At 42.7% G+C, this 14051-nt stretch overlaps 3 protein-coding genes across 5 annotated transcripts in view; 1 reads left to right on the top strand and 2 right to left on the bottom strand.

Moving 5' to 3' along the window:
- Ube4B (Ubiquitination factor E4B) overlaps nucleotides 1-5184 on the bottom strand; it is an 18133-nt gene extending 12949 nt beyond the window's left edge. Inside the window, exon 1 of the mRNA XM_086993398.1 lies at nucleotides 5048-5184. The gene's annotated coding sequence lies outside the window, so the exon portion shown is untranslated. The remainder of the gene's footprint in view (nucleotides 1-5047) is intronic.
- On the top strand, nucleotides 1123-8094 carry LOC111252938 (5-oxoprolinase). 3 transcript variants are annotated; one of them, XR_002674418.2, is made up of 8 exons: nucleotides 1123-4383; nucleotides 4604-4752; nucleotides 5075-5188; nucleotides 5671-5916; nucleotides 6188-6389; nucleotides 6846-7018; nucleotides 7140-7256; nucleotides 8049-8094. XR_002674418.2 is itself a non-coding variant. In XM_022811616.2 (7 exons), the coding sequence occupies exons 1-7, from the start codon at nucleotides 1599-1601 to the stop codon at nucleotides 7383-7385; spliced, it is 3798 nt and encodes a 1265-aa protein (XP_022667351.1). In that variant the 5' UTR covers nucleotides 1123-1598; the 3' UTR covers nucleotides 7386-7839. The 3 variants fall into 3 exon arrangements, 2 of the variants coding, with proteins under 2 accessions (XP_022667351.1, XP_086849523.1); XM_022811616.2 differs by lacking the exons at nucleotides 7140-7256; nucleotides 8049-8094 and adding an exon at nucleotides 7257-7839; XM_086993397.1 differs by lacking the exon at nucleotides 8049-8094 and having other exon boundaries at nucleotides 7142-7287.
- Nucleotides 7826-10828, bottom strand: TTLL15 (tubulin tyrosine ligase-like 15). The gene has a single exon (XM_022811619.2). It carries the CDS (start codon nucleotides 10826-10828, stop codon nucleotides 9182-9184), a length of 1647 nt encoding a protein of 548 aa, XP_022667354.1. The 3' UTR covers nucleotides 7826-9181.
- Between the last annotated feature and the right edge of the window lie 3223 nt (nucleotides 10829-14051).

The raw sequence follows: 14051 nt of genomic DNA on the forward strand, positions 1-14051 counted from the left end.
ATTGCAATTGATCGCCTGCCGGGGGCTCAGAGGGTCAGGTGACCACCTTTTCAACGAACTATTCTGAGAAATATTCGAGGCTTGATAATCTTGGAGTATAACTTTCTTAGGTATCTCATAGGGTAGAGAAAGGTACTCACCAACTCTCACTGCATATCCGAGTAATGGACCATACGGCCACACAAGTCACAATTTATCTTGCTGTAATGTATCATAAAGAAGAATGATTTCGGCGACGTAAACCATCTGTTATGGTTGCAAAAAGTAACGATAAAAATATTTCTAAGTAATATATTCTAGGATACATTTGCACATGGAAAAAATTAATTAAAATATGGTAATTGGAAATTTCTTTCTAGACAAATTTATCAATATCTACATTGAAATTTATTACTACATATAACTACAGACATGTACAAATAGTGTAGACTATTATGGAAGGATTTCTTTTGTAGACTGCTTTATCAGATAACTAGTCAGTGAAATATTTACAAATATTACTCAACATACATGATAGCGACTTATCTGTAACAGCATGTGAAATAGAAAGAAATAACCGCACGTGCAGTAAAATCCTTAGGCGGCCTAAACCTATAAGATGCGCACGAAAGGTTCCTATCTATATGAGACCCGTATCAGTCTCAAGATAACTGTACCTTTGTGTAGCGTCTAGACCAGAATATCCATTAGATATACCATATCTAAAATGTACACCAATCTAGTGTCGACGCTTAACAAATTGTTAATCATAATTTTGCATTCTCTGAACTGTTAGATATATATATATATATATGTATAATATATATATATGTATAATATTTCAATTGAAACAGTTATTATCTAAATAAGTCAACAGTCGGAAGGTGAAATAGGACAAAGTCCGGTCGTCGTGTTAAGATCAAAGCCTTCCGCCATTGGAAAGAGCAAAATGGTTGCTTGTCAGATGTTGACTGCACAGCTGACAGTCAGCTATTCCCGCCGCCTCTCTGAGCTGGCGTCTGAGCTCAGTCTCCATAGCAACTGTGTCAGAAATTCGATAAATGCTAACAATCGCTTAACTAGGCATCAAGCAGTGAGATGACAAAAGGCTCGACTATCCATTGAGCTGGTTACACTGTAAGGACACTAATCTGTTGAAGAAACATCTCAGTTATTAGCGTCGGTGAAGAGCGCCTTATAAATGGATCCCGCTTGGATGATGTGGTGTTTCAATATGCTTGCGTTATTGTTGGACCTGTCGTCGTAGAAAGTGTAGCGTTATCGTTGGAGGCGCTGGAGCAATCGAGAGTCGACTAGTCTTTTGATGATTTCAGTATGGCCACTGCTTGGCTTCACAGGCCACTCTTGAACGAAAGGCAGCTCAGAAGCCCCTTAGCACTCTCCACATTTTATTTCCCACGATTTTAGACACTGTTGGGCCAGAAAAAAACCTGTAATAGGAAGACTGGTAGCATGAGGAGACGCTGTAGCTAATCCAAGCAACGGTTCGTGTGCATAGGCAAATTGCAGGGCTAGTTGTGTGAGTGGCACATATTAGACTGGTTTTTAATTTTTTTAATTTTTAATTTTTCGGCGTACAGTGAGAAGAGCTCGGAGAAATGTTTCAGTTTGCAATCGATCGTGGGGGCACGTTCACTGATGTATGTGCTCGATGCCCTAATGGGAAAATTCGTGTCCTAAAGCTACTATCCGAAGATCCTTCTAACTACGCGGATGCCCCGACTGAGGGAATTCGACGAATCTTAAGCGACGAAGGCTGTCACACGTTACCTTCTCGAGAACCGATCAATGCTGCCAACATCGAATGGATTCGAATGGGGACTACAGTTGCTACAAATGCCCTTCTCGAACGAAAAGGTGAACGTATGGCACTGGCAACAACAGCCGGATTTCGGGATCTGTTGTTTATTGGTAATCAAGCGAGGCCGAACATATTCGATCTTCAAGTGCGATGTCCCGACGTGCTCTACGAAGATGTTGTTGAGGTCAACGAGCGGGTTGTCCTGAAAAATGAACGTTGTCAAATGAACTGGAGAGGGATCGAAAGTCGCAATGGTATCACCGGAGAACAGGTGTTAGTTATGAAACCTCTAGATGAAATCCAACTCCGTCAGGATTTATTGATCGTAAAAGGTAAAGGTATCTCAAGTTTAGCCGTAGTGCTACTTCATTCGTTCGCATTTCCAGATCATGAGCAGCGTGTAAAACAAATCGCTGAAGAAGTTGGTTTCATGCACGTCTCAGTTTCATCCGAGGTCATGCCGATGGTGCGGGCAGTGCCCCGCGGCTTTACGGCAGCGCTTGATGCATACCTCACACCGTGTATCACGAAGTACCTCAAGGGTTTCTGTCGCGGGTTCGATGAAAGTCTCACGCAGAATAAAGTGCTGTTTATGCAATCAAACGGTGGACTTACTCGAATGGATCGTTTCTGTGGTTCCCGCTCCATCCTGTCTGGTCCTGCAGGTGGCGTTGTTGGTTACGCTCGAACAACCGCCTCAACGCCAGTTATCGGCTTTGACATGGGCGGAACATCGACCGACGTAAGTCGATACGACGGTACGTTTGATTTCACATACGAATCAACGATCTCAGGGGTAGTGGTCCAGTCACCCCAGTTGGATATCCATACGGTGGCAGCAGGTGGTGGTTCGATGTTATTTTTTCGAGCTGGCCTCTTTGTCACGGGCCCAGAATCTGCCGGTGCTCACCCTGGTCCTGTTTGCTACAAAAAAGGTGGCCCGTTAACAGTTACAGACGCGAACTTGTGCCTTGGACGAATTTTGCCGGAATATTTCCCAACAATTTTTGGCCAAAGTGAGAACGAACCACTGGATAAAGAGAGATCAATGCTGGCTATGGAGAAACTTACTGGCGAGGTAAATACATTTTTAAAATCATCTGGACAAAAACCGATGTGTGTACAGGAGATAGCTCTCGGCTTCATTAAAGTTGCAAACGAGACAATGTGTCGAGCGATTCGATCGATAACGCAATCAAAGGGTTTTGAACCGAAGAAACACGTCCTGGCATGTTTCGGGGGCGCGGGAGGCCAACATGCCTGCGCTGTTGCCAAAAATCTCTCCATTTCTAAAATTTTTATTCACCGATATTCGGGCATCTTGTCCGCATATGGACTTGCGTTGGCTGACGTCATTCAGGAACGTCAGCTTCCCACGGCTGTCGCGTATACGCCAGAGTCGTTCATAGAGATCGAATCAAAAGTTGAGCAATTGCTTCAAGAATGCGATAAGCCTCTTCTCGACGACGGATTCCGTAAAGACCGTATCAGACACGAGGTTTACCTTAACATGCGTTATGAGAAGACCGATTGTGCCTTGATGTGCCAGGCCATGACTGTAAATAAGCCAGATAAACAATTTACGAAGTACGGCGATTTTCTGACATGCTTTCACAATAGATACGAAGCTGAATTCGGTTTCGTTTTGCCCGATCGGCAGGTCATAGTCGACGATATCCGGGTCAGAGCAATTGGGATGTCTGATTTTTACGTAGATAGTCCATCGCACGTGCCAAAAAAGGTTGTGCCTACACCTGAAAAAAAAATGTCATGCTTCTTTGAAGAAGGTTTCCTAGATACTTCTATATTCGTTTTGGAAAAACTCGCGCCCGGCTCAGTGATCACAGGACCTGCGATCATTATCGACAAAATTGGAACCATTATTGTGGAGCCAAACTGCGAGGCGAGAATCACAGCTCAAGGCGATGTTGAGATCTTTATTGAGTACACAACATCTTCTCGTAAACAGTTAACTGCAACGTTGGACAATATCCAGTTGTCAATCTTTTCTCACCGGTTTATGAGCATCGCAGAACAGATGGGCAAAGTTTTGCAACGGACATCGATTTCGACTAACATTAAGGAGCGGTTAGATTTTTCTTGTGCGCTTTTTGGTCCTGACGGTGGATTGGTGTCCAATGCTCCACATATACCTGTACATCTTGGAGCTATGCAGGTGGCGGTACAGTTCCAACTTGAAGCACTTAGGGGTGATCTGCACCCAGGCGATGTGATTCTCACAAATCATCCAAAAGCAGGGGGCAGCCATTTGCCTGACTTAACAGTTATAACGCCGGTGTTCTTTAAGGACCGACTGAAACCTGTGTTTTTCGTTGCAAATCGAGGCCACCACGCAGATATTGGTGGGATCACGCCAGGCTCTATGCCCACAACTTCGCAAAATCTCGATCAAGAGGGTGCAATTTTTGTTAGCTTCAAGATTGTCGATCGTGGCGTATTTCAAGAGAAGGCACTCATCGATAAGCTCATGGCGCCGGCGCGTGTAGAGAACTCGTCGGGAGCACGAAACGTGCGCGAGAATATTGCAGACTTGCAAGCGCAAATAGCAGCCAATAATAAGGGTACATACAGTAATGTTTATGGTGCAGTTTTTAATTTTAAATCTGTTCGAGAACGGTTTAGTTAGTGTAATGTTTACGCATATCAAATAGCAATAGTGTTTCTCTGTAATTTGCCAGATTCTAGTCCCCTTCTTTGCGGAAAAAAAAACTTCACAACAGCACATCTTGGTTATATTGAATAATTTCATGATGCTTGAATATCTATACTTGTTCTGTATAGGAATCGGCCTCGTGAAGGGACTTATAGAAGAATTTGGTCTTGATGGTGTACAAGCTTACATGCATCACATTCAAGAGAACGCTGAGCTCGCTGTTACTACGCTTTTGAAAGATATCGGAAAGCGTTTAGGAGGCAAAGGCCAAACCAAGGTATCGAAACAAACAGTTAGAAGTAGGCATTGCTTAGAGATGGATAGGCTCGCACTTCCCCTGAGATCCCGTGAGTTTCCCGTGAGAGAAAACACGAACTTACTGGTCGGGGGCTTACAAGGTCCATATCGAAGTGTGGACCGTTAGATCAGGGTATATAATCTTTGAACGTGCTAATGAAGTCGTAATGAATAGTTTTCCCCACAGCGCATTATACTACATAAATACAAACATTGCCACCATTGAGTTGAGCTTGACTTTTCATTTATGCAAGATTAAACGTAATTGACATTACCTTTCTTGACTTGAAAAAATTCGACAGGTCTGCTTGTCTGCTGTTGACTCTATGGATGATGGCAGCGAAATTAAGCTGAAGGTGGAAATTGATTGTTTGACCGGAAAGGCTGTGTTTGATTTCACCGGCACCGCCATTGAGGTACGTGTTCCTACTCAAAAGGACGATAAATACAGTGTACCGCGACTGGGATTAAACACATAAAATTCTAACACGAAATGATAAGTATGTAATGTAACTGAATCAAAATATAAATTGGGTTATATAGAGGTCGATGCAGAGAAACCACGTTACTCGCCGAAGAAGCACACTTGTAAAATCCATTATTTGTAATCTGCTTCGACACTGTTTTTAAATGTATAAAGAAAATGTTATTTTTCTAAATTGGCTGTGGCCGTTTTTAAGCCTAGAACTAAATCCAAGCCAATAAAAAAGTTAATCTCGATCTCGATCGAGGCCTCTCCCAATATTTCAGGACTTCACCTTTGTTCTTCATTATAAATCATACAAACTCCTATATACCATTTTCGTTGATATTACGTTATATACAAGAATACCTGCTGGTGAACATTGACTCATTCAATAATGCCGAATACCATATTTTTTTTTTTATCTTTTTCAAGGTCTATAGTAACTATAACGCGCCGTTTGCCGTTACACACTCGGCTATTATTTACTGCCTTCGATCCATGGTAGGTCACGATATACCGTTGAATCAGGGTTGTCTATCCTCAATTATGATCATCATTCCGCCACGATCTCTACTGCGTCCGTCAGATGAAGCAGCTGTTGTAGGTGGAAATGTACTCACATCTCAACGGTTGTGCGATGTCATTCTGAAGGCATTTGAAGTCTGTGCCGCCTCGCAGGTATCCACCTAATTTCGTATATGAGTTCGTCTAACATAGTGGCTCAAGTAATACATTTATGCATAGAGTAAATTTTATGCATTTTAGGCGTATAACAGATTTTCATGTGGTCTTCCTACTTTCTTCCCATCTAATTGGTGACCTATTTCCAAATGCAGCGTATGATGCAACATACGTATAATGAATGGCATCGTAGCGTTTCACTCTTTTTTTTCTACATCACTTCGATACGTGACGTCCAGTTGATATCGCTCTCTTCATTGTCGTTCAGGGCTGCATGAACAATGTTACATTTGGCGACGAAACGTGTGGATATTACGAGACTATTGGCGGAGGTACTGGAGCCGGCCCAAATTGGAATGGTCGTTCTGCAGTACATTCGCATATGACGAATACCCGAATTACCGATGTTGAAATTCTCGAACGGAGATACCCTGTTATAGTGAATCGTTTCCACGTCAGAAACAACACTGGTAACTGGATTTTAGTTTTTTTTTTTTTTCTAATTGAGCCTAGTTTATTGTCTTAATGACAAGCAGAAGCTCACCAATAAGTACCATTTTATATACGTTATCCGAAATCGCACTTTGCAAGTTCCATCCCAACATACTGGGCCGACGCCCATAGCGCGTAAGATTAAAGTCTTAGGTAATTATGGGTATGACTTTTGGTAGATAGTACAAATTTGTAGTCCATTACTGAGTCCTTGCTCAACGTACAGGTCACAAATAGAAGAGGACAGCTTGACGCGATCCTCTGAACTGTAACATGAAGCTAATAAGCACAAACCTAAGTTCAGAACGTTATGGTTAGCAAAGCTTTTTCCATACTGGCGAACGCCATAAGAAATAACTGAAAAGAAGAACCGTTTTGCTATGAGTTAGAGGAAGATGCTTTTTTAATTGAACCTTTTCGTGTTGCTTATTTAGGCGGAGCAGGTCGCCACTGTGGTGGCAACGGTATCGTTCGAGAGTTGATGTTCCGTAAGAACTTCACCTTGTCAGTGCTAACTGAACGCAGAGTGTTTGCCCCTTACGGCATGGAAGGTGGACGGGATGGAATCAAGGGTCGAAACACCCTTATCATGGCTAACGGTCGTGAGGTAAATAACTTCATAGATAAAACGTTCCAAACAGATATTCTGCAATCAACAACAATGTGTCTTATGCTTCTAATGTGTTTAGCTAATGTAAAGTTTTTGCTTTTCTTTTATGTTACATGAGAGTGAACACTTCAGTTAGCTCATACACATGTTTGGATTTCCTTTGTCGGCATCTTCCTGTTTTCTGGCAATATTGAAGAAAAACATCAGCCTCTGTGTACGTTGCGGGACATTACAGGTAAACCTTGGTTCGAAAAACACACTTTACGTAAAATGCAATGATATTCTTCGCGTGGAAACTCCCGGTGGAGGAGGTTACGGAAATCCGTCTGATTGCATACCTTCGGATACTGAAGGCCTATGTTAATACAGACCTAATGTAAAGGCTGCTTTCTACCAGAGAGTACAAAATCACAGAGCTTATTGTTAAATGGCCACAGGTATAAGTTAAAATATATGATTGAGCATTGAATAAACTCATAGCGTTGCAGAGTAAGTTGTTACTACATTTACATTCATTTAATAGGAACCTGCCGAGATAAGTAGATTGAACTTGTTATTGATGTTATTATTATTCGCTGATTTATTCTCTTCGGAGCTCTGACGCAAGCTTCAATCTAGTCTATGATTTAGTAAATCATTTTGATGTGGTCTGCTGATGATTGTTTAGAATGTTTACTTTGTGCTGAGAAGCATTTTAGCATGTAACTAGCTGTGGATAGTTGTTTGAATGGAAACAAACAAGTTCAGGATACTCCAAGCTCATCATCACCACTCATTAGGGTACATTTTATCTAAATAAAAGGATTTTTTCCATCTTAGCTAAGCTTTTTATTTTATTTGTGACGGCTAGAACTACTGAGCGCTGTCACTTATTCAGTACGCAATAACGGGATAATAACGGTATAATAGGGGTTAATTAAAGCAGAGTCCCGCGAGCAGGAAGTGTCATTGCGTTGACGCTAATCAAAGTTCAATGGCAAGCCGAAATTGGGTATTTTACTAATTTGAAGGAAACTTTGAATTTTAGAAGGGGTACTGGACGCGAGATCCCACAGTGGTTGCAAATGGACCGCCTTCTTCATCTGCCGCCGCGCAATAGTTACTAACTTGTTAAACAAGATCATGAGTTTAATTTAATTAAGTAATGATAAGACGCCTTAGCAACGCATAGCTTTTCCTCGAATCTGTTTTTAAGAACGTACCTAATGCAGTGTCCATATACGTACAAGATAGCTAAATAAATTTCTTTGAACTTCGTAAACTTGCGGTAGCAAGTTTGCATTTGTTTTTATAATCGTCGAGCTGACCAAGCGCACACGGATCATACTATAGGCAGCTTCCGTTACCTTGCCGGGCCTGTCGGTAATATGGTCATTGAATTGTGGCAAACACAGTTCGATAAATATCTGTCATTACAATCTTGTATAATTGTCTCTCTATTAAAATATATCTGTCAATAATTACATTAAGAGGTGCTTACATTTGCACCGAAATCAGTATTGACGCTAAAGGCACATTTATCGATATATAAAACATGGCTATGTTCCTCCTTCCTACATATTTTTATATAACATAGTATAGCGAGTTGTCATTATCGCGTTCAAAATTATACAAGGCCTTGCGCCTTCAGAGCTTTTCAACTGTCCTGCTTAAACGATTAGTAATTAGTACTTACTAAAGGAAAGCGATAAAATGTAAGGATCTAAGTATTCTGCTGAGCTGAGTAGTAAACCGGTTGGTTTCTAGAGATTTTAGCCCCGTGCAAAAAGCTTACGTAGATATAATTCTGCATACATAAATCTAGATGTAGCAGATTATGTCATGTAGCTGCGGATAGACATGACCGTGTCCTATTTTTATCGCTTACTCTAGTTTAATTTGTTGACAAATTTCAAAATAGAAAGAATGTAATTGAGTACCCTTACCATTGATTTGAAATATGTTACAAATTATTGTGACCAGGCTAGGAATTAACATTTTTTTAGCTAGATACAGGCTTATTTGGTGCAAGAGTTTATTTTATATCAGCGATTGTTTCCTAAACAGAAATCTGGTCGGCTAAAGGAATTCCAAGAGAAGCAGACTCGCGAACGGAAGGCAAACGATACCCGCATACCATTCAAGAATCTGTTTGTTATGATTACCAACATCGGACGATGTCTAGCTACAGAAGGTTTCGTCAAGTTGGCATTTCCCCTTAAACCAAAGATACATCAGCCGGTTATACGGATGCTTCATAAAATCACTGTCAGCTGGGTCCCGATCCGGAAGGGGTATGAGGCGACGGAATTTACCGCGATTTATGTGTTCGTTGAAGGCTAATATAAGCGCCTCCTTTGTGTCGTCCTCCCAGCAGGTGGCACAAAGTGCGCAAAGTTCAGATGAACGGCAATTGCCATCACCAGCACAATCGGCCACACATTGTCCTGGATACACGACAAGGTCCTGATCGGACACGACCATCCCGGAGTGACCCTGATGGAATGATGAACGAGGAGTCGATATCCCGGTCACAGACAGCATATTATAGATGACTTGTTCGTACAGACGAGCATTTTGCTTGAAGTGTGCCGAACTCAGATTGGGGGACATGTTTGCCTCAAGCAGATGTACGTTTAGTTGGCTGTCAACCAGAAAATCAAAGCGGACCATCTCGAAGAAGGGCGTAGTCGATAAAAAGCGCCTCGAAGCTTTTTCAATGTCTCGTTGCTTTTCGAAATACACACTTGACACAGCTTCACGAATCTGATTCCAAATCTTATCAGGATTTAGACCACTCTGACGCAAGTGCATGTTTAAACTGTCTTTCATTGAAAACCTATGTTTTGTGAAGAACGCTTTCAGAGACGGTACTTCCCAAATAGGTAAATAGTTATCTCCTACCACGTATGTGTCCGGGTCGCGAGAAAGCTTATAGGACTTCGAACAAAAACGTAGCAGAATATCACCCTCGAAAATGTACACTCGGAGAGGCTTCACCGATGTCATGACCACATACACTCCTATGTCAAATTTGTGACCATCGATAAGTAGCGGATTTTTTATAAACTCTTGTACGAAGGTATCCTCAAGATGAAAATCGACCTCATCTGCAGTCTTGACCACTATACCGCGATGACTGTTTGATTTCTGTACCCAGAGAGTCTTCGGATTGTTCTTAGCGTAAGTAAGAAAGTCTTGTTTCTGGCGGGGTAATTTAAATGCAATGGGTATATGCTTCGTCGTGCTTCCTGTAGCCAGACTGACCTTATTAGTGATATACCCCGTTCCGGGGATATGATTGACCCTCTGGCCAGGCGTTAGATTATTAATTTCATAACCAAGATCGCCAAAGGGGTATTCATGAGACCATAGGACATCCCATTTGGAAGGTTTACGTGTCTCTACCCGATATCCAGCACGTTGGAACCCATCGATTACGTGACGGAGATGCCCGCTTTCAAGGCCCTTACCATGTAACCACGCAACTGGACTTGACCCACAGTGCTCTAATCCCGCGTAGCTGGCTGCCTGATTCACTGTGATATTCTTGATCTGTTTGAACTCGTCAATATTAATCGCGCGTATGTCAACATTGACATAGAGCAGTGTGATAGAGCAGGCAAATGTTAATGACAAAAGCGCCCAGACACCCTTCGGTACTTCGACGTGTACAAAGGGCTTGTTGTCTCTACCGAACGATAATCTCGACGTTGATGATCCAGTTCCGGAAGCCCTGGCGCCTGACGATGGCGTCATCGTTATGTCGTCATATATCGGCTCCTCGTCGCCTGGGAAGCGACGGCGCACGACCGTTGACACTGACATTCCGTTACCGCATAGGATAAAAGACGCTAAAACTTTTGGTGACCTACAACACCAGTTGTATTGGCAACGATTGTAATAACTGGTTTCCCAGTTGTAAAACACCGAACGCGGTTCACTTTTTGTCAACCTTACTCACCCGCTAAAGTCATATTGATAATTAAGTCGATACCGGTGTTTGGCAGTAGTAGGGCATATGGTATAAATTAACACGCGTTTCTCTAATGAGCACGTATGCGTTATAGTTTTTTACTCACTTTGTTTTTCGAAAAACACTGATAGCGCGTTACGTGCATGCTCGGTGTTACAGTCCGCTCGGTCCTACTACAAATCAGCGATATAGACCTCCGCGGCACGCACAGTCAGACAGTTAGTTATTTATGTGCATGTACATACGCTTCTCTCAGACTATGAGCATGCTGGTTGTATCTATGCTTTGTTAGTGCTAGCAGTTCGTCAGATGTTGACCTCGTGGGTGACACAAACTCGAAACCTCTAAATGCACGTCGCTATTCGAGCACAGGGCAACAGCCGGCCATAACTAAGTAATCTTTCACAAACGAACACCTCAGAAACTCTGTGTTCTCACTCCTTTGACGGCTGCTGCGCACTGCGGCCGTTCAACGGGCCGCTGTAGCAGCATCTACGTATAGTTTCCTTTCTCTGCATCACACAGTTGGGCAATGGAAGAGTCAGTCGAGCGACTGATTGACGGACGGACCGACCCGCCTACGGGCTGACGGCTGCAGTGGCCCTTTCCGATTTCGAGGGTGAGGGTCCCTTACAGCTGATCGACAGCGAAGAGAAGGTTTGGCTTGAAAGCAGTGGCAAGCGTTTTTCGGGGATATATTAGTAGGAAATATATTTGTGTGCTAATATTAGGAACACATTGTGGTTTAGGTTGAAACCTTGACATAGGCAGACTTCGTTTCGTGAGCCATGGGAGACAGCTGTCTGATGGAATTCCTAGCCACGTTATCGCAAACTAAGCGCAAAACTTAAAACATTGTGGGCTTCATAGACGTCTCCAAGGTTTTTTGTAATGGTGAAGTGGTAACGTGTTCACGCGCGAACTCCGGGACACGCGGGGTGGTATAAATTCAAAGCCGCTACGTGCTGGAAAAGACAAGTCGTTCAAGGTACTATTTACCTAAGGCACCAGTCGATGTGAAGATCAAAACACTTGTAATGGTCATAAGTTTTCTTCTTTAACTTCTGCAAGAGAACAGGATGGCTCTAACTATGGTCGTAGACGGTGGCATTCAAAAAATGGTTACGGCGTCGTGATGATATTTAATCAATGTTTCGATCATCTCATCTCATAAAAATGATGTGGAGAGGTAAAAATAAGATTCTGACATGTAAGTCCTCTATTCCATTGTGCTACTGTAGCCGAAGTGAAAGATAGGGAAAAGGTCATCCCTAGGTAAGACTAGTAGCTTTGGACTACGGAGTAACCCAGGGCGAGTAAAAATTAATATGCTAGTTTTCTAACAGAATTGTGCTCTATCCATTCATCAGAAAAAGAACTTTCTGCAATCTCATAAATACTCTTATCCGAATCGAATGTAGCTGGTAATCAATCATTTGTATTCAGCAAGTACTTGCATTATTTTGAACATTATATTTAATTGTCAATCAATGATTACAGTAGCAGCAGTGATTACTCACATTACCAGTAGGATTAATCAAGTCTTTATTTTGTCATTTTATTAAGTTAGTAAATTGGAGAAGTCACATAAATAGTTGTCCTTTTACAACTATAATGTAAAGATCACCCCCAAACATTTCAGCTCTAACAACTATGATAAATTTAGTAGTACATCAAGAGCGTTTGGACGGCGAAAACTTCCCAGGTCTTTACAATTCAGCAAACCGACGTCCATCAGTACCGTTTATGTAGATCTGTCATCCTCTGTCGGCAAACACCCCTGGATGACATAATATTTAATGTAGTGTAGGGTTTAGAGGAGACATATGGTGCCGTAGACGCAAATTACGAGTTTGTGGATCCCGGTAACGCTTGAACTGGCAAAAGCGGCTGATATGGTCTAGAGGCATTCCTCTAGACAGCAGTGGAATTCCTGATAAACAAGCATGTGTAAATCGTGAAAAGGCACCGGGCAGATACCGGATCAAGTCTCTGTTCAGAGTACCTCGTGCATACTTTGCGGGTATCCGACTAGTCCTTACGTCGAGCCCTGCGGACCGAGTATTTGGGGAAAACTGTGAATACCGTCCGCTTAGGTTTCTTCGAATGTATCTTTCAGATGCGATATCATTCCGGAGATCCCTCCCTGGTGAGAAGTGGCCTTCGTCGAGCGTGACTGAATCTCTGCTGAGAGTTCGTGCGTATCGTTTCGATGCGATATCGTCCCAGAAGCCTGGTCCCATTGAAAAGGAAGTTTCACTTACCGCTTGTAGACTTGGACCTTCGTTCAGAGCTTGTTGTGCGTATGTTTCTGATGCGATATCATTCCAAAGGTCTTTCTTTGTTAAGGGACGGGTTTGGCTTGGTGCAAACCGAGTTGAGCCTCTGCCTAGTGTTCTTCGCGTGTATCTTTCAGACGCAAGGGTACCCTGAGGACCCTTCCATGCTGAGAATACATTTCGTGAACATGGAGTCCAAAGTCTTTCGGGATCTCCTTTTGCAAACCTGCGAGCTGCAAGCTTTATTTTCCCCGAGGTTTTTCGTGAGAGCGGTGCCAAGGGCTTTCCCATAAATCTTCGTGATCTAAGGCTATCTGGATTATCTTTCCACGCCGACCGTGCAATTCGCGATAATGAAGTAGAAGGTTTTGCTATGTCTTTGTTCAAGAATCTACCAGATGCGAGCTCTCTTAGGGTACTCTTCGACGCTAAGGAGGCATCTCGCGGTGGGGTTGACCGTCCTCCAAAAGCTTTTCCTGTAAATTTCCTCGATTTAAGACTATCTATACCACTCCTCCCTGCCGAAAAGACATTTTGCAAAGATGAAGCTTCAAGTTTTCCTTTATAGGCACTTTCTGCGATTTTCTTAGGTGCGAGGTTACCCAAAGTATCCTTCCACGCTGAAAAAGCACTTCCCGAGAACCCGGTCAAGGGTGCTCCGGGGGCATTTTTCGCGCAACCTCCGGATGCAAATTTTCCTCGACGGTTCCACGTAGAGAAGGCATTTTGTGAGAACCCCGTCGAAGGTAGTCTGAAACTATTTCCCGTAAAGTTTTCTGATGCTAGGTTATCTCGG

Source organism: Varroa destructor, unplaced genomic scaffold (assembly GCF_002443255.2).
Source record: "Varroa destructor unplaced genomic scaffold, Vdes_3.0 BEIS01000006.1, whole genome shotgun sequence".
Taxonomy (NCBI): Eukaryota; Metazoa; Arthropoda; class Arachnida; order Mesostigmata; family Varroidae; genus Varroa; species Varroa destructor.